This window comes from Polypterus senegalus, chromosome 2, assembly GCF_016835505.1.
Source record: "Polypterus senegalus isolate Bchr_013 chromosome 2, ASM1683550v1, whole genome shotgun sequence".
In the NCBI taxonomy this organism is placed as follows: Eukaryota; Metazoa; Chordata; class Cladistia; order Polypteriformes; family Polypteridae; genus Polypterus; species Polypterus senegalus.
The window spans coordinates 99330685-99358144 of record NC_053155.1 but is presented as its reverse complement, the minus strand read 5'-3'; the positions used below and the strand labels follow the sequence as shown (position 1 = coordinate 99358144).

The 27460-nt window shown below is 36.3% G+C and overlaps 1 protein-coding gene across 2 annotated transcripts in view; it reads left to right on the top strand.

Moving 5' to 3' along the window:
* Positions 1 to 284: 284 nt before the first annotated feature.
* The window catches only part of LOC120523191 (F-BAR and double SH3 domains protein 2-like), a 233679-nt gene continuing 206503 nt past the window's right edge, over positions 285 to 27460 (top strand). Inside the window, exon 1 of one of the 2 annotated variants that reach the window (XM_039744241.1) lies at positions 285 to 775. In XM_039744241.1, coding sequence (XP_039600175.1) covers positions 755 to 775 — 21 coding nt within the window. In that variant the 5' untranslated portion in view covers positions 285 to 754. The remainder of the gene's footprint in view (positions 776 to 27460) is intronic. The other variant, XM_039744242.1, reaches the window with a different exon arrangement.

Genomic DNA, 27460 nt, shown 5'->3' with positions numbered 1-27460 from the left:
AACTTTTTGTGCATTCTGCTCGTGATATTTCATTGATATTTTGCTCAGCAGCTTTGGTTTTCACAATCCATGCTGTGTTTGGAAAAGCTAGCTTTTATAGGTGTAAACGTTAAAGCCAGTAGTGATCGTTTTTTCTGGGTTAAAAATCCATGTCTTTCCGCTGCGGCGTTGGTATAAGCATCGATTCGCTCTTGGTCGATTGTGGATCACTGTTGCTATGCGAATTGAGCGCTTGAGATTGAGACGCGGCACAGCTAACAAAAACCGAAAAGGGCTGCGGTGGAATACAAAGTTGCAATGCAGAAAGGACGCTCAGCGGCGCTGCACTTCAGACATTCACTTTATGGACATTGCCAAATTCTGGCTGTTCAAGGTCTTCAGTCTCTTCTCGGACAGGAAGTGGCCCCCTCCGGTCCGTACCGTCGAGTGCGCGCCTGGTGTGTGTTAACCGCGGGTGCGCGCGCACGCGCGCTCCACTGTGCTCCACTCGGCTGGCTCGCGCCCGCTGTCTCATTCGCACTCTGTCCCTCGCTGGACTCGCTTTTTATCATGGCCGCCTAAGCGACTTGCCATTGCTCGGCTTGCTTTTATTTTCTTCCCCCCTTTCCCCTCTCTTTCTCTGTATTTTGGATACCGAAGAAGGGTTTATTTAGCCTTTTCACTATAGAATTCTACGTTGCCAGAGCTTTTCTCCTCCTTCCTCTGGATTTACTCCTGCGCTAAAAGGATTTATGATTCATGTCAGAACCTCAACATGCAGCCTCCTCCGAGAAAGGTAAGTGTGTAACATTTGTTTTTCTTTCTTTATTTTACATATTTTTTGCCATTTCGTTGTAGAAGTTAATGCATAGACAGCCATGGAGAAGTATACAACACGCCTCTTTAAAAGGGAATGTTTGTTGTCGGACGTTATAATTAACGGTAAAAACGGTGGTGGCGAGGGGGTGGGGGGTGTAATATAAAGTCTTGTCAGGAGAAGTGTCCCCGCTTTCACTCGCGTAAAGAAAACCCTTTGGAGTAAAGCCTGGAGCAAAAATCCCGAACCTTAACTTTTAACGGAACTTTTTGGGTCAAATAATAACATTTAATACCGCACTTAATCTCCAACCCCAGCCAAAAAGTCGGGTGTTATTTTGGGGTGGAAGGGGGGGGGGGCCAGGGGCGGCTATGTCTATTTTCTGCCTCAGCCAAACATCTACGTGTGCTTGTATTTATTGTTCAGCTTTACTGCTCTTTTAAAAAATAAACGAAGATGTAGAACTGAGATGTAGTGATTTAAATTGGATCGTTTTGACAGTTTTAGTGAGGAAAAATGGTTAACCTCTGTCATAATCATACCTTTCATTAAAAAATTTATAAATCGGCAGGCTAGTCATACAGCGGGGTAAAGGTATTTAAAAGGTTTTTAATTCTGTTGAGTGTGTTCAGGCAGGCTGTAGTATACTGTACACCCACCCCCATGTTCTGTGCAAATGACATTCCCGTGGCTTAACGATGAAAGGAAGCTGCCTTTTCTAATAGTTGTCATTCATTCTAATAGACTGCGACGTTTTATATTTTTATTCTATTCATAGCTTTCTCAACCTGATACTTTATTGCAATGTTGCTGAATCAGCAAAGCGCCTAGTTGAAGTGGCGCTATATAAAATGATTATTTGTTCAGCAGCCTCTTTTGTTTAATGAACTGCTCGTGCTAGCAAAATCCTGGGTTTGTCAAGCTATAGAAGGATGCTTCCAGTTTTTTGCATGATATTGTAATTTTTTGACTTATGCGTAGTGTTTGTTCAACGCTATTATGCCTTCGATTTTAATCTTAAAGAAACAACCTTTAGCTAGAATTTTTATTTGTTTAAATATATTATTTTATGCTGCAGCGTTATATTTTTTACTACTGGATCATACAGTAGGTTCCAAAGAATTAAGTGATTAGAATCATAAATGCAGTATTTCAAGCATTCTGTCTGTTGACTCCATGTAGTGAACATGATAATGTTGATCTGTGCAGCTTATGGTCAAAGTGTGCTGAATGTTTTGACAGTTTGCCAGGTATGTAAAGTGGTAAACCAGGTGAGCAGCTGGAGCAGAATTACAAGAGTCAACTTTCCAGTGATAAGATCAATATTGCTTAATATGAAAAAGTACAGTACATACTTGAATAGCCTACATTTCTTATAAATATGAATTGCTCACAGCCAAATAAAAAATAAACATGTAATCTATACTGGCCTTTACCCTTTTTATCATTATAAGTACTGTACATTTCTGATAAGTGGAAAAAAGTCTTTATTATGGTCTTAAAATATATAAGGTAGTTTATATTGATTTTAAGTTGCATGATTTGATTTCTTGTAATGTGTTTTTTTTTAATTGTGTAACTTCATATTTATTAGTGCAGCCTTGTAGTGTTAAGTCCCATAGCATCAGATAGCCAATTAACATTATCTTAATTAGTTTCAGTTAATTATTTTTCTTTTGCCAGCAAGGGTTTGGGGATGTAACAGTACAAAAGCACAATTCATAAGAATTCCCTTTGGGTTTTCTGTATTTTAATTGAATTTCTAGAGTTTTCGTTTATTAAATATGGTATGCAGTGTTTTTATAGTAAAACATGTTCATCTCCTGAACAGCATTTTAATAAATTTAGAAGGAAAATATTTTTGAAAGCTGAGGTTATACAGTACATATCATTTTTCTTTATTTATTTGATTTATTGTATTTGAGTGGGAATGAAAAGCAAAGTACAGTAATGTTGTTGACTCAGTTATACACCTATGATGTAGTGGCGCTATATAAATGATTATTTGTTCAGCTGTCTCTTTTGTTTAATTACCTGCTCATGCTGGAAATAAAATGTTGAACCACAACTCTTCCCAAACCCATGTTCAGAAATACATTGAGGTCTTAGATAGCCCAAGCCATAAAAGGAAGTACAGGTTTAGACAAAAGGATTTTTTTATGAAGTTTTGGGGCATCTCTAAAATGCTGAAAACTGACTCTATTCTCTGTCCTTGCACTTTATAACATACATATCCAGTTTAAATTATAATTAAAAATAAACTTACGTGTAAGTTTCATAATAAAAACTGAATATTTTTGTCACATTCTTATAAGGCTAGGTTACATACAGTCATATGAAAAAGTTTGGGAACCCCTCCTAATTCTTTGGATTTTTGTTTATCATTGGCTGAGCTTTCAAAGTAGCAACTTCCTTTTCATATATGACATGCCTTATGGAAACAGTAGCATTTCAGCAGTGACATTAAGTTTATTGGATTAACAGAATAGATGCAATATGCATCATAACAAAATTAGACAGGTGCACAAATTTGGGCTTGGGCATCCCAACAGAGATATTACATCAATACTTAGGTGAGCTTCCTTTTGCAAATATACAGTGGTGTGAAAAACTATTTGCCCCCTTCCTGATTTCTTATTCTTTTGCATGTTTGTCACACAAAATGTTTCTGATCATCAAACACGTTTAACCATTAGTCAAATATAACACAAGTAAACACAAAATGTAGTTTTTAAATGATGGTTTTGATTATTTAGGGAGAAAAAAAATCCAAACCTACATGGCCCTGTGTAAAAAAGTAATTGCCCCCTGAACCTACCACTCCTGGGAAGGTTCACCACTGTTCCATGTTTTTGCCATTTGTGGATAATGGCTCTCACTGTGGTTCGCTGGAGTCCTTTACCAGACTGATAGATCTCAATTACTTCTGTTCTCATTTGTTCCTGATTTTCTTTGGATCTTGGCATGATGTCTAGCTTTTGAGGTGCTTTTGGTCTACTTCTCTGTGTCAGGCAGCTCCTATTTAAGTGATTTCTTGATTGAAACAGGTGTGGCAGTAATCAGGCCTGGGGGTGGCTACGGAAATTGAACTCAGGTGTGATACACCACAGTTAGGTTATTTTTTAACAAGGGGGCAATTACTTTTTCACACAGGACCATGTAGGTTTGGATTTTTTTCTCCCTAAATAATAAAAACCTTCATTTAAAAACTGCATTTTGTGTTTACTTGTGTTATATTTGACTAATGGTTAAATGTGTTTGATGATCAGAAACATTTTGTGTGACAAACATGCAAAAGAATAAGAAATCAGGAAGGGGGCAAATAGTTTTTCACACCACTGTAACAGCCTCTAGACGCCTCCTGTAGCCTTTGAGTGTCTGGATTCTGGATGGAGGTATTTTTGACCATTCTTCCATACAAAATCTCTCCAGTTCAGTTAAATTTGATGGCTGTCGAGCATGGACAGCCTTCTTCAAATCATCCCATAGACTTTCGATGATGTTCAAGTCAGGGGACTTAGAAGGCCCTTCCAGAACATTGTACTTCTCCCTCTGCATGAATGCCTTTGTAGATTTCAAATTGTGTTTTGGGTCATTGTCTTGTTGGAATATCCAACCCCTGCGTAACTTCAACTTTGTGACTGATGCTTGAACATTATCCTGAAGAATTTGTTGACATTGGGTTGAATTCATCCGAGCTTCGACTTTAACAAGGGTCCCAGTCCCTGAACTAGCTACACAGCCCCACAGCATGATGAAACCTCCACCAAATTTGACAGTAGGTAGCAGGTGTTTTTCTTGGAATGTGGTGTTCTTCTTCCGCCATGCAAAGCTCTTTTTGTTATGACCAAATAACTAAATTTTTGTCTTATCAGTCCAAAGCAGTTTGTTCCAAAATGAATCTGGCTTGTCTAAATGAGCATTTTCATACAACAAGCGACTCTGTTTGTGGCATGAGTTCGAAAAGGGCTTCTTCCTCGTCACCCTGCCATATAGATGTTCTTTGTGGTAATTTTGCTGAATTATAGAACGATGTACAGATACACCATCTGCAGCAAGATGTTCTTTCAGGTCTTTGGAGGTGATCTGTGGGTTGTCTGTAACCATTCTCACAATCCTGTGCAAATGCCGTTCCTGTATTTTTCTTGGCCTGCCAGATCTGGGTTTAACAGCAACTGTGCCTGTGGCCTTCCATTTCCTGATTACATTCCTTACAGTTGAAACTGACCGTTTAAACCTCTGAGATACCTTTTTGTAGCCTTCACCCAAATCATGACACTGAACAATCTTTGTTTTCAGATCTTTTGAGAGTTGCTTTGAGGTTCCCATGCTGTCACTCTTCAGAGGAGAGTCAAAGGGAAGCACAACTTGCAATTGACCACCTTAAATACCTTTTCTCATGATTGGACACACCTGTCTATGAAGTTCAAGGCTTACCAAGCTAATCCAACCAATTTGGTGTTGCAAGTAATCAGTATTGAGCAGTTACATGCATTCCAATCAGTAAAATTACAAGGGTACACACATTTTGCACAGCCAGTTTTTCACATTTGATTTAATTTCATACAACTAAATACTGCTTCACTAAAAATTTTTGTTCAGAAAACACCCCAGTACTCAGGTGTTCCTGGGAAATGAAAGACATAACCACAGTTATCTTTTTTGTTGAAAGTAGAGTAAATTATTATGCAGGCTGAGAGGGGTTTCCAAACTTTTTCATATGACTGTATCTGTTTCAATATCTTATGTATTTGTTGGTTATCAAGGCGGTGCCAGCAGGAGTGACCTCATCACAAATTAGATTGCATTTCCAAAAAAATAAATAAATCGCATGAAAAGCATTCGGAGTTAAAAATAAGATATGGGTGAGCTTTCTTTACTTGGCATTCCACATCAGCAGCTTCACTTTTTTTTTTTTTTTTGTAAAAATAAAATTGTTCCTTCTGCTCCCTAAGTTGTAATGAATGAGCACTTCCAAATGCCACACCATAATTAAACTGATTTACTTCACAAACCCTGCCTATGAAAACTTTCTGTTCTTATCCACCTTTTTTGATATTTGCATCATCCTTGTGAGGTGCACAGGATTCAGAGTCTGCTAGCCAACACTGGGCACAAGGCAGGAAACCTCCCACCAAAGCTAAGTCGGACATTCTCACAATAGTGTATTTTTGATATACAAATTTATCTGACACCAAGCATGTCTTGGGAATAATGATATACTGTATGTTTCATAGTGTTACTGAAGAAAAGTAGTATTTCTTGATGTAATACCTCTTTAAATGCAGAGCAAAGTTCAGTTAACTTTTTTTTAGAGTAAAACATCAGAAAATGTAATACTGTATGTACCTTTAAATGCTTTCTAGTTGAATATCGGTCTCTACAAGTAATGGCATTGCTTTATCTCTATTTGAGAGAAGGTGGAGTTACTATCCATCTGATACTCACACAAGTGATAAGCTACATCTCACTGAATCTCATCAGAAAACAACGTACAAACATTTCCTTTCATAGAGTTAGAAATTGTCTTCTGTTTACCTTTATACCATCTTGTATCCATTCTGTTGAAGCAGTGTAGTTTAATTCTCAATGAGATGTAGCTTTACCAACAACATGGATTATAGAACTAAAAAAGGAGCACATGTTGAGAACTGTCAAGGTATATAATTAAACCTGGAGTTGTTTTGAACATGTTAAAAATGTTCAAAATGTTTTTTTTTTTCCATATTTAAAATGCATATTTGAAATCCTGGCCATTCCATCAATATAATTGAAATACTTTTAGTGTTACTTAGTATCAGTAATAGAATAATTGGACTACTGTATGCTTGGTGTCCTCATTATCTGCATTTTTTAAGTTTTTAATTCAAATATTATAAAACTAGTATAACACAACATTCTCAAATCCACCTAATCAAATTCAGGGCAGAGAGAAACAAACAATCTTTTAAGTTATAAAACACTATATCTGAAACACTTAACTTACCTTTTCTAATATCTGAAGATAGGACTGGGCAATATACAGAATTTCAATTCTATCTGATGTTTAAGAAAATCATATGCAAAAGTAACTATCATGATGTTTAGCACTTTTATTTGATTTTTCTACTGCTACTTCTAATTGTTCAATAAAAACCTCAAAATCTCTAGCACTGTTGTTAAGTTAATTGGTCTAACTGCAGGCCTGCAATACCTATAATATCACTTATGTAATGCCCACAACTCTGTTGTTTCTAAGGACATCCAAGTTGACTCTATTGATGTTGCCAGCTAGTGATGACTGTGAGGGGGAAAAAATTAATCGAGGGTCAGAAGAAAAAGAGATTAGAACAGGTAGCGTATGTTCTGCTGTTTGTAGATAGTTTGGTTTTATCTGGGATGACAGTGCATGCAGTGCAGCAGCTGAAGATATAACATGTAACTCTCTTTGAAGTTACTGTCGATACACTTATGGTGGCAGTAACATGCCCTTTGCCTCCCTGGCAAAATCAAAGCCAAATTTAATAAAATATTCACTTGTCTCAAAATTGTTTTCTACTTCAAAGGTATACCATCATTTCTATATTACAACATTAGAACAGCCAAATAAGTCAAGTACTTGAATTATTTTAGTACAGTAATCCCTCCTCGATCGCGGGGGTTGCGTTCCAGACCCCCCCGCGATAGGTGAAAATCCTCAAAGTAGAAACCATATGTTTCTATGGTTATTTTTATATATTTTAAGCCCTTATAAACTCACCCACACTGTTTATAAATATTCCCTGCAGAGTTATACAGCATAATCCCTTTGTATTCTCTTAGATATTAGGTAAGATTCATTGAAATTATGTATGTAAACACACTGTTTGTATACAGTAAAACCTAAATATTATTTTAAAGATATTGAGTGTCTCCGATATCACATGTTACAGCTATTACATTACGATAGACATGCCACCAGCAATAAATACGTACAATGCAACAAAAATAGTATACAGTAAATGTGTGTGTACAGTGACACTAAACGCACGTACATGTACTAAGTACTGTAAGTAGAAAATTAATTATGGTTACTCACCAACAATGACACGATGACTTGTCCGATAACAATGAGTTTTATTTTACTGCACAACAAAGGAGAGCGTTACAGCCCTTAAAGGAGCCACTTCAGGCGATTGTGTAGCACTGCCGTTGTTCTTCTTCTGGCAGTCTTCAATCCAAATCCCTAAAGCAGATTCCATCCAGACTACTGCCTTATTACATCCACTTACAACTTGTTTTGCACCCTGGTTAAAAGGACACTGCGGCCGTAGATCTTATATTTCTTTCCTACTTTTTAAATAAAAAGAATCGTAGCCTTCAACAAATCCAAAACGTTTACCTTTTCGGCAATCGTTAACATCTTCCGCTTATGCTTGGGCACGGCCCCTGAAGCAGTAGCAGATCGTTTTGGAGCCATAATGAAGGGCTTGACTATGCACAAAGATAAACACAAAAGAGCACAACTCTTTACACAGCGAAACACGTTGATGCTGAATGAGCGAGACGAGAGTTCCTGGTTAACACTGCATTCAGCAAGCAGGAACTTAACTGCGTGCTCTGATTGGTTAGCTTCTCAGTCAGGAGAACTTAACTGCGTGCTCTGATTGGTTAGCTTCTCAGTCATCCGACAATAGCGTCCCTTGTATAAAATCAACTGGGCAAACCAACTGAGGAAGCATGTACAGGAAGACCCATTGTCCACAGAACCCGCGAAGCAGTGAAAAATCCGCGTTATATATTTAGTTATGCATTCATATAAAATCCGCGATAGAGTGACGCTGCGAAAGTCAAAGCACGATATAGCGAGGGATTACTGTATATCATTAAATTGCTATACTCTGCTTTGAAATTGTTTTTACTTGAACTTTGACATGAAATAACTTACTGTGATTTTTTCCCCCTTTATTTCAGTATAGTTTTGTATATTTATCAAAACCTTCTCCTGAATTGCTCTTAAAAGGCGTTTTAAATTGATTGGAAACTTTACTTTTGTGATTTGACAATGCATGTAATTTCCTCACCACTCATCACTGAAAAAACATAGCTGTTTCATAGCCTATGAGTGGACAAGCAGTAGATGGAGATAATCGCTGCTGTAACTTATTGTATTGCTAAACACACTTTCACCTACATTATTTACTCCCTAAAATACTTTTATTTCATCAGTGCCCAGATAAGCACACTATCCAGAAATTCACATCGAAAGTGAGATGCATGTCCTAAGCATTCATGTATCCATCCATTGTAACAAATTGTCTACTCTGTGTTGAATTAAAATAGCAGCTTTCATAGTTTTCTTTTGTGAAAAGTATACAATGTATCACTTATGTGGTAAACTGCATTACTAACCATTGTGTTTTCATTTTGAGTTTGTATTTTTTTGTTTAGCAAGTGAATTGAGCTTACTAATTACATATTCCACATATATTTTTTGTGTATTTTTATTAACATTTTTTCATACAAATTGGCCCATGTTCCACTTTGAAGTGTTTGTTTTGTATTTCAATCAAAATTTGATCACAAAAAGCCCATTTATTAATTTGTTGTCCTTGTGCCCTTTGAGTTGGATATACAGTAAATCCTTGCTATCCACAGATTCAGTTTGCCAAATATTCTCTTATTTACTATTATAAAATTGGTTCTCCAATTCGCGACACCCATGGTTTAATCAATCCTATTCGTGACCATTTTGAGTAAAAAAAAAAATTCTGTGAGGCTTATCACACAGAAGCAACATGTGTGATTGAGTAATATCAGGCCTGGGATGCCCTTGGATTTTCAGGGCTCCTTGTGCACTTTAATGAATGAATCAAGGAGTGTCTTTCTGGCGCAAAGAGGTGTTGGTAAGCTGTTGAACCCCACTGTAAAGGAGACCAGGGCTTGCAGTTATTCCCTACAAACAAGGAGTTCCCAATAAATAATGGTCATGAACTTGTGCTGATTAAGACTGAGCCCTTTGTACACTGCTTGTCACTACTATCGACTGGATAGTTTAGTGAGGTCCTTGGATCAGCTGTGCCATGGTCGCTTGTGGCCTGTGGCACAGTGCTGAGAAAACGATCAAACTTAACTATCAACAGGAAATAAAAATTAGAACCAGGTTTCTGTAGGTGAACCTGTGGAAACATCATTACCAGGCCTAAAGAGTGCAAGAGAGGAGAGCAGGTGTGTCTACATCACAGTGTCCATACTTGATGGTCTTGACCTGGTTTGACTACCATATCTGGTGGGTGCCAGGGATGGAACCCATGATGAATGAGCTTAGTTGATTTGCGGTACACAGAATTATGTGTTCAGTACTTCATCCATGTATGGGTTTTTTAGTAACATAAACCCCGTTGATAACGTGACTTGTCTGTGCAACCATATTAATTTGTGAGCAAAGGTTAGTCATGGCAGGGGTGGACAAATTGTCAATGAATATGGTAGTCTGCTGGACAACCAGCTTTGCAAACCTGTTAGTCTAGGTACGTTTTCTAGTAACACCAGCTTTATATGGAGGGTAGAGGGATACATGAAATCTTTTACATCAGTATTTATGTGTAAGGTTTTGTTGTACACAAGTGCGTAGCACTTATCTACCACAATATAAACACAATCACCATCTTGAAAGCAAATACTTTAGCAAATAGATGGATTATGTTATGTTGATGTGTGGTCTTTTTTCAAAGTACACAAAAATATTTTATCAAAAATGAACTGAAACACTGAATTTTTATTGTATTCCCAATTTTCTTTCCAGATCAAATTTAGATGGCTCGGATTAGTTTCTCTGTCAAAAATATCATCAGTTTGACCTTCAGGGTTATTCTAGGATGCAGTATGTCCTCTACAGTGTCATACACATTTAATTGACCACATTTCAGCAACCTATGTATACAGCTGAAATAAAATTTGTCACGCTGGGACCATTGAGATGGTCATCGTGTTAGTTGATGTGAAGTTTAAGCCTGAAAAAAGCATGGTCACACTCAGATGTCACAATGCTGTTTTTGAGCTAGTGGTAAGGAGATTTTCCTCAACCTCTGGTATGCCTATCAGGGGACCAGAGTATATATTGGTTAATTGTGAGCATCTTGGTTTTTTGTTTTTTTTTTTTGAGGAGGTTCCTCTCTGTGACTGCATAGGTCATTTATTCAAGCCCTGTCAGTTAAAAAGACTTATGGTATATTGTACATTTTTGTTTCTAAGTTGTGCCTTTCATGAAATGACACAACACTTCATCAGCATATGTTAGATATTGCAGGCTGCCTGACTTTTAAACAGTCTAATGTTACTGTAATTTCTCACCATTTCAATCCTAAAATTAGTTTTGCCTGAAAATAAACAATCTGGATGTTCTGTGCATATGGCAGAATATATTACCTGGCTTCGTTGTAATGCAGGGGTCCTCAATCCCAGTCCTGGAGAGCCGCAGTGGCTGCAGGTTTTTGTTCTGACCTGGTCGTTTAATTAGAAAGCAATTCTTGCCAATAAAGCACTAACAAGCTATGAAATTAAATTAACTCTGCTATGTCAGGTCATTCTCATATCCTAGATTTTCTTTCCCTTTCTATCATGCAAATGATTTGAAGGCTAAAATGGACGAGTAATTCTCAGTTCTTCACTTTTTTCTCTTCATTTTTCTTCCAAGTATTTAATTAAACCCAACAGTGCAGATAAATACACACAGGTGTAAATGTAAATAAGCTAAATGGAGAAATGCTGCTCTCTCTTGTCATTTGCATATTATTGATAATAAGGAGCAATTAAAATAGCTGTTTAAGACAAAATTAAGCAATAAGGGCTCAAAATCACTAAAGTGAAGCAGAAGTGTTACTTTAGCAATAAGTGCTTTTTATTAAGCAACTGGGTTGGAGCAAAAACCTGCAGCCACTGCGGCTCTCCAGGACCGTGATTGAGGACCCCTGATGTAATGCTTTGCAGAATATTCTCCAAATTTAATCTGGTGAAAAGTTCTTCCAGTATTTGAAAAGTTATTTTCGTCATGGTGCTGCTTGCAATCATTATTACTTTCACTTGTAACTGCTATTGAAGCAGTACTTCAACAGTTATTGTTATCCTCTCTTCTTCTTTTTTTAATCCATAGTAAAGTATGTATTATTTATTTATATCGCTATAATTTTTCTTGCTTGCTTTATTGACTTGCTGCACAACTTTGCTGTATTGCTCATGAGGGTGACCAAGTGCATGTGCAGATCCATTAACCAAAAGTGGCAAAGGGAGATCGAGTATAATTTTCTCATTAATGGGTGATATGCATGTCTTCTTTGCAGTTTCATGGCCTTTTGGGTTATTTTCAGTCCTTTTGTTCATCATTCTGGCACCCACATAACCAGCTGGTAAAGAATCAAGTGCTTTGTCTATATATATATATAAAAAACGTCAAACACCCAGAGAGAGAGAAATACAGACAAATAAGCATACAGACTGGCAGACACAGATGACAGCCAGGGCATTTGAGGTATTGAACACCAATACATACATTGGTAGCATACATACAAGTAGAGGTTAAGTAAAACAAAAAAAAAGTTGAAGAAAATGTTATTCGAGCTGTTTATTTGCACAGCTATTCATAAAATTGTTACATTTTGGTGAAAATGGTTCCTTTGCTATTATTTCACATTTTTATTGTAGCAGATTTTATCAGCCTTTGCACTCTGTATAAAGAATGACTATATACATGTCTGAACAGTGCAGATCTTCAGTCTTTAATGTGTTTTGAGAACATATAAAGAAATATCAAATACTTTATTCAAAATAATTGCAGTATCAGTTTAAGTCCATATTGCCCAGCTCTTTCTAAAGATTTTATATATTAAATCCATTTCAACCTGCCATTGCTTAATATTCATACTCTTGTATTTCTTTATTACTTTTCTGGCTCTCAGAACCTCATTTGTAAATACTGCACTATCGTAATATTTTATAGTTTTCTGTGCTTATACACAGTATGTACCTTGTGAAAAAGAATACTTAAATGGAAAAGTACTAAATGGATTAGGCTGATGCAGTAGTTAGTTATCAAGTTAAACAAAAGAAAGGTGCTTTTCTCAGGTTAAAATAAACATTTTAGTTATTGCTGTTGTCATTCCACAACAAACATTTAGTTCTGTAAGGTATTGCATATATAATTACTGTATGGGTTTTGTATTTCAAGTTCAAGTTAGGCCAGGTTTATACTTGATGCTCAGAACACCAATGTGCATGCATCATGGCTGCCACACGTTCCCAGCGCTCTTTTGACGCATCCTCTGAGCATGTCATCAGAAATTAATGCAACGCATGCGCGAGTTGCAGTACCAGCAAAAATTTGGGTGGTGTGTGTGTGTTCAAGTTTTGGTATGTAACGTCCGCATCATTGTTTACTATCAAGATATCCGTAGTGACAGACATAACAGTGCATGCACAATTATACATTGAATATAACATATACGTAAAATATACACATACATATGAAACTATGCATTTATTGGTAAGAGTGGCTGTTAAGTATCCTTATGACCTGTTGATTTAAAGTTGTCTCTGAATCTAGTGGTAAACGAAATAATTGTTTTGTATCATTTGCAAAAGCAACCGTACAGGGTAAGTGAGGTCTTTAATAATGCTGTTTACCTTTCAAAGGCACCTTATTATACTGTATATCATGCATGGAAGGCACTTGTGTAGCACTAATATTCAGTGCTAAATTCACCTACCTCTGTAGTCCTAACCTGGGCTGGTGTCATACCAGAATGATACTCAGCATGTGACTATGGACTATACTCTATAATGTATTGAAATTTTTAAGACATCTTTGAGCATCAAAGCCTTTCATGAGCCGTCTTGTTTATAGCCAAGATGAGTTTTGCCCATTTCATATTGCTAGTGGTGGTAACTTAAAGAACATTGAAACTGCTGTCTCTACGGCCTCTACTCCTATGGGAATGTTTTCTTACAACATTTATGAAATAATTCGTTACATTTCTTTTTGTTTTTTCCAATCTTGAATATAGGTAGGTAAAGTGACTTGTTCATGGCCACACATTGTCAGTACCAGGGTTTGAACCCACAAACTTGGGGTCTGAAGTCCATAACTACACCACACTATACCTGCATTTTCTTCAACTTTCTCCTTATCACAGAATATACAGTCTAATGTACAGCCAGTCCCAAAAGGCTTAAGAGATTCTAATATATGTATTCACGTTGCACTTCAGATGGTATTTGTTGTGTGTTTATCTCTTTCCCAGCTGAATAGCAGAGCAGCTGAACACATTTCTTTTTTGAGTAGATTTTAAGATATACAATGCATATAAAAGGCTACACACACCTGTCAAAATCACAGAATTTGTAAAATAAAAAAATGAAACCAAAATAAATCCTTTCCGAACTTATTTCACCTTTGCTGAAAAAATGCAATAGTTTCCTGAGTTTCATGAATATGCTCCATTGGAAACTGAAAAGAGACTGAATAGTAGTAAATATTTTGTATCAAATGAATTTTAGACATTGCTGCCCCACAAAGGCTTTACTAGACAGGGAATTCTATCGCTAAAGCAAAAAAGGTAATACCATAAAAGCGAAATATCAGTATATCTTCAACTATACTGGTCCTATTTGTCATAGACTATATAAGCACAGACTGCATTACATATTCACCACTCCTCCCAGCCTTAGTTCATTGTTTTTTGCCTTGTCTATGCTGTTTAAAGAAAGACTATATCCATACTGGTCATATTTAGAAAATTAAAAAAAAAAATGGTTAAGAGGCTCATATTTGTAATCTGATTTCAATTTTAAGAAGTGTTAAAATCCTATGATAGTGGTTATAATCACACAAGCACTTAAACATGCATTTAATGAAAAAAGAAATGATTTATTGAGCTAAGCTTGTCATAAACATCATCAGCAATAATGTATGTAAAAATTTTGTCATTCATTTCTTCCAAACTCAGAAATTGAAGAAAAGATTTGTAACTGCTGTTTTGTATAGGTGTAAGAATCGAAAGAGATACAGTATGTATATGTATAAATGGCAAAAGTCCGTCGGTTCAGCCATCTTGTCATATTTCATATTTTAAAACAATGCTAGTGTTAATTGTGACCTGTTTTGAAGGTTATGCCAAAAAAAAAACCACAAGCAGTTATGACATTGTTAGGAATGCCTCCTGCTGCTGCTTAATTCGAGGGAATGTTTAGGCTACCATATACTCTGAGTAAACACAATTAATAGGTGCTGCTTCAAGACTCCCTAATCTACTAGCACCACTCCCAGTGTTAAGAACTAAATATGCACAATTTTTTAGCATTTCTTTACATATTCATCTATAGTTTTAAGAAGTCAAATTTTATCATCTATCAATAGTAAAATTTATGTAAATAAAATGTAAACATATTGTAAGTGGGTAAAATATCAGCTGTGAAATGTTGTGTCGCAAGCAGCAAGTACATAGTCCGCATTTTTCAAAATGCACAAAATGTTTAGCAGAAAAGTGCAAAGGCAACATGTTTCTTTAGACAGAATGTGTAGGCAGTGTTTGGTGAGACAAATCACTAAAATCTGAATTGAGTTTGTTATTTTTTTTCCCCATAGACTTTTCCTGTAAAGGTAAAAATCCCAGGATATATTTGACAGTAAGTTAGTGTGGGCCTGTATTGGTATATGCCCTGCGAAGGATGATGCCTGTTCAGGGTTTATATTGCATCTTGCATTTAGTTTTATAAGGTTATGTTTTATCTATAGCCATCCACATTTTACAATAAATACAGTTTGTTGATAAACGCTCTGTGTGCGTATGTATGTATATATGAGAAGATGAGTCCAGATTTTCAAAGACTTCATTCAGAATAGGAGCCTTTAAGGATCTGGCCGATCGTCCTGCTTTAGCTCCCATCTTCAGATTTGAAGAACTACAACTCCCATGCAGCCCTGTGAGTGTTCAAATGTGACTACTTTAGGAGTGGTCCTGCTACACAGCAAATTTACAGACCTCATGGCCCCAGGAAGCTGTTTTCAATTTTCCAGCTATTTAAGCCAGGATGGTGCCCTACCCATTTCTTCAATGACTCCTGTTTCTGTTTTTTTGTAATCATCATAGAATAAGGAAACTTCACCCATGTCATGCACGTCACACACACAGTATGCCAGTTTATCTTATGGTGCAAAACCACATGCTGCTGTGTACTTTTGTCTTTGCCTGTTTGAAGTCAATAATTATCTGTTTCTTCCCCACTCTTTTTTTAACAATCTTCTATCTGAATCATTAAACAGTCACGGACTTGACAATTTAAATCCAGTTGACATCATAGTCAATATGTGAAGTAACCTAAGACAAAAGGCAAAATGCTGTTATTAAAGTTCTAAGTAGATGCTGTCTGCGGACCACCTGTGCTACACAATTGTGGGTCAAGTGGTCTATAATGTGGCAGTTACCGTGTCAGAGCAAAGTGACTTCTAAATCACTCAGTATGTTATATACACACTTGGGTGTTTGTAAAAAGCAGGCTGTTTCCAATCCTTTGTACTTTAAAATGAACAGGTCTGATACAGCCTTAGGATTTTCACCATCTGACTTTCATGTGGAAAGTCACTGTAGTGTTTTATTAACTTTACTGTGCATAAACAAGATTAATCAACAAGAGCAACTTGGAGAGAGAGAAGAGAGAGTTTGAGAGCATGCGATAATAGTGCTCTACCGCATCCACCACATGATGAACCACCTGGATATTCTGCTATATGTGAATGTTGCAGCATATACTGCAGTAACAACTTTTACTTCCTGATGAGTGTGATTGATTACTCTTTATTTTGGTCGACACATCTTCAAATATTTCATCTCCAGTCCATCCTTTATCATTCTCTGCACTGTTGTCTCTTTTAGAGTTGTGTAAAATGTTTTCTTTTAATGTTGGCAATATATTACTTCTGATTTGACAATTTTGTTTAACCCCCTTAACTTTAGACCCAAGCATTACTCGGGCTGTAAAAGAAGAGCCAAAAGCATTAGCCCTGAGCATCACTCAGGCAATGGTTTAGACGCCTCTCACGCAAGCATTAAACCCAAGCATCTTGTGTATGCGGTACGTCTGAATGTAACCCAGGACAAAATGTAGCTGTGTGTCCAGCAAAGTCCGAGTATCAAACATGACAATGGCTCCTGGGGAAAAAACAACATCTTTCTACAGCGCAAGTGTTACATGCTGTTGTTGGTGACAGTGATATTCATGATGTCGAGGAGCCTCTTATCAGAAGTGATGAAGAAATAAAACTGTCTTGAGGTGGTGAAATAGAAACAGATACTGAGAGTGAAAGGGATTCTGATGGATCAGAAACTGATGCTTGCTTTTGGGTTCCTGTTGACAATGCTGCAAATAAACCTGCACCATCTTGTTTTGATTTTTTTGGGGGCAGCCAGGAATAAAAGTGGATATTGCCAACCAAGATCCAATAACTTACCTGAAGTTATTCCTGGATAATGACATAATCCAAAGAATTGTTGCAGACGAAACACTATGCTGAGCGGTGTCGGGTAAATGACCACATATGTAAGTTATTTTCCCATACAAAAAGATGGTAACTGGTATCTGCTGATGACATCTGGACCTTTTTTGGGCTTATTGATATTGCAGGGACTTACAGGAAAACTCGAGTAGTGGTGTTGCTTGTTCAAAAACCAAATTTTGACAACACTATTTTTTGGAGAGATCATGTCAGAGTGTAGGTTTTCACTGAAATATCTCCACTTTACAAACAATGAAGAATTTGATGAGAATGTCCATCCAGCACCAAAACTCAAAAAATTCTGGGAGATATACCAGGCAATTTTGACAAATTTCCATAATGTGTACATTCTGGATTGTGATGTCAGTATAGACAAAAGTCTCATGGCTTATAAGGGCAGGCTGTCATGGATACAGTACATTATATCAAAAAGAGCAAAATCCGGGATACAATTATACATGCTCTGTGAATCAAAGACTGGACATGTTTGGAATTTGGTTCTGTACACGGGAAAAGGAACAAAGTTTGATGATAAATACAATTGCTACAGATTTGCTATGTTGATGGTGCCTACTTTGATGGATGCTCTGCTAGATCAAGGTTACTGTGTGCCCATGGACAATTTGTATTCATCACCAGAGCTATTTGAAATCTTGCTGCAAAGAAAGACTGATGCATATGGAATAGTATGTTCCAACCATCGTAGCTTGTCTGGAGACTTTGCTAGAGCAAAACGGAGACGGCACTAGCAGCCTGGCAGTAAGAAACTGCTTGCAGTGAAATGGAAAGACAAAAAAGATGTGCATAATGCTGCTACAATCACTGTTCAGCCTAGAGGCAACAAACGGGTTACTAAGCCTTGTGTTGTAGTTGACTATAGTAACACGATCGGCAGTATAGATAGTGCTGATCAGAAATTGATTTTCCATCCAGTTATGAGAAAGCAACAAAAGAAATATTACAAAAAGATATTTCACGATCTGCTCGAACAGTGCATTTGGAATTCATTTGTGTTGAAAGCTGACAAAACTGTTTCTCATGAAAACTTCACATGGCAGCTAGCTGAACAAATCATTGACGCACATCCACCATTGACACTACTGTTGAAGAGACTTGGTCGACCCAGCACATTGCAGATCAATCCAGAGCATCTTATTGATAGACATTTCATTTTACATATACCACCAACTAGAAGAAGCAAAATACCTGTGCAGTGTGCTGTTCAAAAACTAGTCAGTTTGGGGGAAAAAAAAAATCCACAAAGAAAGATACAATTATTATCCTGACTGTGATTTTTTGGATTGTGTCTTTCACCATGCTTTAAAATTTACCACACAAAGGACTCATTTTGAGATTGTATACTATTTTGGCATTATTATTATTACTGTTATTATTGTTAATTTCACATTATTATATTTATTCATCATTACTATTAATTGTTTCAATATTATACCTTTGAGATAAAAAAAAAAAAGTAATCTTTTTATGCCAAAAAGTAACACTTTTTACACGTTTTTTGGGATAAAATGCAACGCATAAGGAGGTTAAAAGGAAAGGAAGCTGAATCTGTATATTTCTTAGTTTGTAATTTTATTACTTATGGTTTGGTATTTTTTTTTAAAAGAAAGGAAGGGTAATGAATCTATATAGGTAGTCATCGACTTACGACCACGTTCGGTCCCAACAAACCAGTCGTAAGTTGATCAGAACGTAAGATGGACTGATATGTGTATTCCAATCTGACCATATATACAGTACTGCATAATAAGTCCCTTAAGTCGTATTGTTTGTGTTATATCCTTTTTTTATCATTAAACTTAGCACATTGTGTAGATTTTCTATCATGTTTTTGTGAATTATTTTTTATTTTATTATTTTGTTTCATTATTGCTGTTGCTCGCATGGGTGCCAAACCTTTAACAACTTCACAAATCCTTTCTTTGTCTGTGTTAGATACTTTATTAATCCCAAGGGGAAATATGTTATATCATCAGTGCGAGCCTATCCCAGTGTTAACTGTGAAAGGAAGAATTGTACTGGCAGAGTTTCAGCACTCATATGTTTTCTGTTTTAACATTTCAGCCAATTAATAATAAACATTAACAGATAAAAGGAGTTCAAGTGTGGTTTCATTACCCCTTTGTGGCTGTTCGCACGAAGTGGCACATTGTGAGTTACAGCGCAGTAGGTTCAGAGGTGTAACAGTACAGTACACCGATTGCAATGAGATAACTTATAGTCACATGTGATCGCATTTGCTTTCTTTCCTCGCTCATACTGCTTGATGCTGTGTCAACATCAATTGCGTTTTTTCCTATAATTATAAGACAAATGTAACTAAATGTAGTTGAAACAGCTGCGGGTAATAAACCGAGTTTGAGATGAATAAGTCACGGCATATGGAGCTGGCATGGCGAAAAGTGTCATTTGCCCATGAGACGGGGTAGTGGTTGTAAGTTGAATGGTCGTAAGACACATGGGTCATAAGTTGACGACTACCTGCTACTGATGAGACTAAGATCACTTTTACTATTATGATAATGTAAAATATCTTGCATATTTTTCAAAATGGTTGTAATTTTTTACAAAATGATTCTACATTTCAGCAATTGGATGGCATAAATATTTCCTATCTTGATCACAATCATTTAATTGTGTTTACTACTTAAGATGCTGCCAATATTGCACAACTGCAAAGTTTGTTTCAATGCCAGTGCTACATGCTATATACCAGAATTCTCCAGTATGAAAAAAAGTATGCAATTACCAAAGATGAAAATGGAGCAGGGCCCAACATGTGATGTTGACTTATAGTAGTATTTATTAGTTTATGATTGATGGAATGAATAAACGGTGAAAGCACTGCAGTCAGAGAAAATCAACGAAAAGTAAGGTTTTTGAAAATAAATACTATTTAAAGTACTAATGTTCATGTTTGTTCCGTGTTTACAATGATCTGTAAATGTAGGATGATAGGAAATATGAGGCAAGAAATGTTGAACACAACTAAAACAAACAAAATGCTGATGTGAAGTGTATAATGTGTGAAGACTGAAGGCCAAATATCAAATAAACATTTTCACAAAAGATATAACAAACCAAGTGTGATTTTATTCAAGACTGTAACTGAAGAAAAACAAATTATTCAATTTACATGTTGCTGTCAATGTGTAAAAACTGAAGCCCAAATATCAATTGACACAAACTAGACATGTATGCTTTGCTGGTGCAGAGGTAAGAACTGCTGTCTCATAATCAAGAGGTTGCAGGTTTGATCCCGAGTCCTCCCCACATTTACCGTTTTGAGTAGTAAGCTGCTATTATTATTACTATTATATAATAAATACATACATTTGATTTGAGTCTGTAACACCTGGTGTAAATTTTTGCTACTTGTAAGAGATATTGCTGAAGAAATATAAGCAGACACACAAATGGTGGTGAACCATGTCTTGTTGGTATCTTGTTGTCACTTGAATTTTTTGAATAAATGGACACTTGTTTTATTATATCTTTGCAAAATTGTTTATTTTATTTTCAAGTAACAACTTGAATGACCTAAAATATGCTGAAAACCTAGCAACAAAATAAATACATTTTACATGCAAATGTGATTATTAGGAACATAGCAATATACTAGCTATCATAAGAATAGGGAAGGTTAGGAGCATGCACTGACACAGCATGTTTCCACACCCACCTCATGACAAACCACCTTAGAATCCCAAATTAGGATCTGAGCACAGCTGTGCAACAAGTGACACCTTAGCACCGTACAAGTTCAAATGGAGTGGTAGAGTGTGCTGTTGTTTTTTTTACAGTGGTTGGAGTGCCAATCCTGCCACCAATCCCCGAGTTTTTCTGCCAAGTTGGAAGACCTGCTTGCAGGTATCATAAGAATGCTAAAGAGAAAGCAAAACATTGAAGAACTGGTTACACTTATTAAGAGGCTTTACATTATGCAGTTGCTTTACAACAAAAAATTATTGCAGGCCAGAGTTGCTGCATGGGTTCTCTCTTCTTAAATTAAAACAAGCACAGAACCCTTCATATGTTCATCTTCAGCAAAAGAAAGACAAATACAAAATAACTAACTATTGCCCAGGACTTCCTATTTCATTGGGATGCTGAGGGTTTTTTTTGGTCCAGTCCATTTTTTCCAGTATCATTCTACTAGATCAGCTGATTCAGATACCAATTTATTTTTATTTTTTTCTTTTTAAATAAAATGTACACTAAGCTCCTACATAACCAGATGCTAAGAAACTTTATGTTCTATATTATAGTGTTAATTTTAGTATTTTTTGTAATTAAACTATACACCACATATGTTAAATGTTGATGTTAACAAAATGAAATTCTATAGGTGTACTTTCTTAACTAATATAAGTAGAGAAAATATGTATCCACAATACATTTGACATTAAAACATAAAATACTTAACATAATTAAAAGCTGTCATGTTTTTGTAATTTATTCTGCAACACGATGAAGCACATCTTTTTTTTTGCTCTAGCGTAAATATATTAAATTGTGATCGCACTCTTATATTAAATTGAACTGTGAATTTTGAGAATCATTGCTGTTACTTACTTTTTCAGCCTTTTAGACTCTTGCATTTATGCACTATTCAGCCTATCTTTCCCATATTCTCCTATCCATTATCCTTATCTTTGCAATATTCTTATCTTTTCTTCTCAGTTCAATCCTGTTGTACTGTATTGCAATATCAATAAATAAATAAGCCCTTCAAAATTAATTAATAAATAGAAATAAACACAGTGACACACTATTCACAACTGAAAATATTGGCATTATTGTGTAAATGCTTTTGTAATAAACCTAAGGTGGAACAGTATTTAATAAAAATATAAATAATTGCAGCTACACTTTTTTCTTGATTATAAAAAGTACAAAAGATCCATTTTTAAAAATAGTGTTGCTAATAATACTAACTGTTTAGAACTATTAATTATAAAATACTACCGTAAAAGTGGAACTTGTTGGGGTTTTTTTCTCTTTGTATTCTGGAACTGAACCTTTTCAAAGTTTTTTTTTTATCTTTTAAAATTTACCAGTATGTTCTCTGTGTGTTCTTTACTAGAAACTCCATCCTATTAACAGTTTCTGGCTTTAGTGCTGCCCTGTGGTATGCAACTACATTTCTTCCAGTGCTGATTGCCTGAAATTGTGACAAGAATTGTCATGAGTTCAAAATAATTTAATTTACTACAACAATCCAGCATTGACATGTTATTTGTGTATTTTACTGTTTCAGTGGTGGTCAGAATAGTGAGACTTACTACATGTGCAGTTTGGCTACGTAGTTCAGTTTGACGTTTAAGTTGGTTATTGGGGAAAAGAATGTAGAATTACTTATTTTGTTCATAACCTTGTCACATAGTTCTTTATGGCGCTATGATGTACACATTTCACTAAACATTAGCAGCTTACTTATCTTGTTTCTTGGATCCAAGGTTTGAATGAACTTTCTGAGGCCTTCTTTATGTACGGTCTGAATTGATTCTATGCCCTTCTGGAGATTTCTTGTTCTACCCCTCTAATTTGCTCTTTCTCTTGCATGGTTTAACAGTCAAAAATTATCCTTTGATCATAAACAGTTTGTATGTCACACTTTTTAATATTTTGAACCAAGTGCTGCAGCTGTGCTAACTGTTATGTGCTTAGCAGTTTCTTCACAAGCTGTTTTCAGGTGTTTTAAAAGGTTACTGGTGGTTCCATCTTTAGCCACCACAGAATGACCACATAGTTTGCAAAGTAGCATTTCTTGGATAAAGTTGGAAGCTCTAAAACCAAACCAGTTCCAAATAACTGAAAATCCTTTTTATATACAAACCGGATTCCAAAAAAGTTGGGACACTATACAAATCGTGAATAAAAACTGAATGCAATGATGTGGAGGTGCCAACTTCTAATATTTTATTCAGAATAGAACATAAATCACGGAACAAAAGTTTAAACTGAGAAAATGTATCATTTTAAAGGAAAAATATGTTGATTCAGAATTTCATGGTGTCAACAAATCCCAAAAAAGTTGGGACAAGGCCATTTTCACCACTGTGTGGCATCTCCCCTTCTTCTTACAACACTCAACAGACGTCTGGGGACCGAGGAGACCAGTTTCTCAAGTTTAGAAATAGGAATGCTCTCCCATTCTTGTCTAATACAGGCCTCTAACTGTTCAATCGTCTTGGGCCTTCTTTGTCGACCTTCCTCTTTATGATGCGCCAAATGTTCTCTATAGGTGAAAGATCTGGACTGCAGACTGGCCATTTCAGTACCCGGATCCTTCTCCTACGCAGCCATGATGTTGTGATTGATGCAGAATGTGGTCTGGCATTATCTTGTTGAAAAATGCAGGGTCTTCCCTGAAAGAGATGACGTCTGGATGGGAGCATATGTTGTTCTAGAACCTGAATATATTTTTCTGCATTGATGGTGCCTTTCCAGACATGCAAGCTGCCCATGCCACACGCACTCATGCAACCCCATACCATCAGAGATGCAGGCTTCTGAACTGAGCATTGATAACAACTTGGGTTGTCCTTGTCCTCTTTGGTCCGGATGACATGGCGTCCCAGATTTCCAAAAAAACTTCGAATCGTGACTCGTCTGACCACAGAACAGTCTTCCATTTTGCCACACTCCATTTTAAATGATCCCTGGCCCAGTGACAATGCCTGAGCTTGTGGATCTTGCTTAGAAATGGCTTCTTCTTTGCACTGTAGAGTTTCAGCTGGCAACGGCGGATGGCACGGTGGATTGTGTTCACTGACAATGGTTTCTGGAAGTATTCCTGAGCCCATTCTGTGATTTCCTTTACAGTAGCATTCCTGTTTGTGGTGCAGTGTCGTTTAAGGGCATCCAGTATGGTTTTACGGCCTTGACCCTTACGCACAGAGATTGTTCCAGATTCTCTGAATCTTCGGATGATGTTATGCACAGTTGATGATGATAGATGCAAAGTCTTTGCAATTTTTCGCTGGGTAACACCTTTCTGATATTGCTCCACTATCTTTCTGCACAACATTGTGGGAATTGGTGATCCTCTACCCATCTTGGCTTCTGAGAAGCTCTTTTTATACCCAATCATGTTGCCAATTGACCTAATTAGTGTTTATTGGTCTTCCAGCTCTTCGTTATGCTCAAATTTACTTTTTCCAGCCTCTTATTGCTACTTGTCCCAACTTTTTGGGATTTGTTGACACCGTGAAATTTTGAATCAACATATTTTTCCTTTAAAATGATACATTTACTCGGATTAAACATTTGATCTGTCATTTACGTTCTATTACAAATCAAATATTGACATTTGCCATCTCCACATCATTGCATTCAGTTTTTATTCACAATTTGTTTAGTGTCCCAACTTTTTTGGAATCCGGTTTGTAGATACAACTCCCACCCTTTTAATAACAATTGTTTCATTATCAGCCTCATTTCCATCTGTTTTACTTTTACTGCTCTCCAGACTAAAGTTTGTTTTCTGTTCTAGCCAACAAAAGGATTTACTAGTTTTGCAGTAATATCTACACTACAGGAGCTAAGGTAAGCAAGCTTGGTTAGGAGAGCGCAAGACAGGTACACTGTGAGGTGAAAATACACTCAATGATTCTGCAGGCACATTTTCTGTTCACACACTGATTGACAAAACAGTGTGAGCTCCAAATTGAGTTTGTGGAGATACAAAACTATAGTTATAAATCTAACTTTATAATAATTCAGTCTTTATTAATACTGTTTAAGTGACATTTGTAGACCTTGCATGATTCCATCAATTTAAACACCTATAACTGAATTCAGTGCAAATATAAAATTTGTTCAACCGTCCAACTATTTTAAGCCTTTTCGTAATGTGTAAATAAGAGCGAGAGGAGCATGAGGTATATGACTGAGAGTGGGGAGCAGGATATGAATCAGAAATTGGAGGCAGTAAGAAAGTGATTATCAGAAGTGTCTAATCCAGATTCATTAATGGAATAACACTGGCTGGTAGATTCATGACCAAAGAATAAGGAATGAGCCACTACAAATTCTCTCTCAAGGATGCAAAACCTCCAAAGGAAGACACAGACTCGGTAAAGTCATTTCATGTTTTTGATTGTTTACACTTGCAATTACAATTGTTGCTGGTGCTTTTTCATTCTTCATAAAATACAGCAGCATGAAATTACGTGGATTTCTTGTTGCTGTTTCTAAATACATTATATATTTGTAATTAAAGTTAGTGTGTGTTTGGGTTTATGGGGCCGCTGCTGGATAAAAGGTTGCAAAGTGATTTGCTTTTACTGAAGCACCACCTTAATGTGTTTTGTTTATATTCTTTTGTCAGTATAGTTTTGTTCTCTAATCTTTCAGTATATTATGTATAGGATGCTAAAGAGCTGAACATTGTTTATGCTTCTGGAAAACTCCTCTAGTATCTCATAATCCTCTAGTATCTCATCATGCATCTTAAATAAATAGTGAGCTGCAAAATATATTCGTTGATGGTATCTTTGTGTTTCAGGATTCTGTGCAAATCATTAAAGCCTCCATATGATCTGTTTTTATGCTTATTTTGTAAGTACTCAGTAACTTTTCCCCCACACTTGTAGCTTTATGTTGGTGAGGTAGCAAAGAAGAAGAATCAATTATATGCATTTATAATGCTGTGTTTTGAAAATGTTAATTTACTTTAGTTAGCAATATTATTAAATATAGAGGAAAATACATTTAATAAAGTAAACAAGTTAAGGTGTATGAAAAGTACAACATTAGAAAAGGTTGTTTTACCTTTGAGGTTGACTTGTATATGAGATTACACTGCCATGTTCTTCCCTGCTAATGCTACTTGTGAAAAAAATCATCTGTTTGGGAGAGTATATCTTGCATCCAAGTGATGAATTAAACTATAGAATCCTAGACTTTCTGTGGTAGAAAAGATCTCATCATGTAAAACGATTTAGCGTCATTATTTGATTTGTAATACCCCTTCATTTTGGGCTGCCAGACATCATATTTCTCTTCTTTTCAAATAATGCCATTACTGATGGCTGAGACAGAAGTGCTGAGTTAGCTGTTTTGCTGGTTGAGCTGCATTGTTTTGAGCCAGCATGTTCAGCAGATTAATGTGCCCACAAGTGCATTATCAAAGTAGTCATGCCAAACATTTTTTCTTTAGTTCTGCTGCAACAAAATACACTTTTCACTGCAGAAGGCAAATGTGTTAATTTCAGATACTTTCAGGATTTAACAGCTGGCATTTTTTCCAACACCTTTCACATAGGAAGATTTTCTAGTACTGCTGTATTAGTTTAGGTAGCATACTTTGACATGGAATGCCCAAAGCAGCTCCAACTAATATTTTGAACTGAACAACTTTACCACTGATCAGAGCTGTACAGTTGTTTGAAAAAGTAGCTGCGAATATGCAACTGACTTTATACTTGTAAAACAAGGGTCAAATACTCAGTTCAAAATATTAGTTGGAGCTGCTTTGGGCATTCCATGTCAAAGTACCTAAACTAATGCAGCCGTTGCAGCTCAGATATCAAACTGGCTCATTCGCCTTGTGATCGTCTTCTCCGATACACCATATAGATCTGTAATCTGTCGTACTTTTAAACCGCATAACAGAAGGTGTTCTATTGACACAGCTGGAATGTCAAAGGATGGACGTCCAGAGCAGGGAACTGCGTCACCTGAACTGGAGTGTAGTAGAGTCCGTTCCACTTGTTCTTCGATAATTTCAAAAATAGATTCATATATATCGGAGTCTAAAAGGGCCGCCAACATTGTAATTTCTTCCGATAAATCTTCAATTCTCTCTCTGAAATAGGTAATATCTTCGCCAGAATCCATTTCATCGGCAGTAGTAAGCATTTTTCTAATTAATTCTTGTGCTATTGATTCACCAATCAGTAACTAGAGGGCGTGTTAGAGCCCACCCTCTCAACTTTGACGAGTGAAAGTGACAGTTTTACTTCAAGCCGTATTTCATGACGGTTTGCAGGAATGTTACGGACAAAATTAAATAAATAAGCAACGAAAAACATATTTCGTGACACATTTATATATTTATGCTCTCATTTCATGATACATGTATTTATTAAGGCTTCATTTCATGATACATTTATTTATTTATGCTCACATTTCAC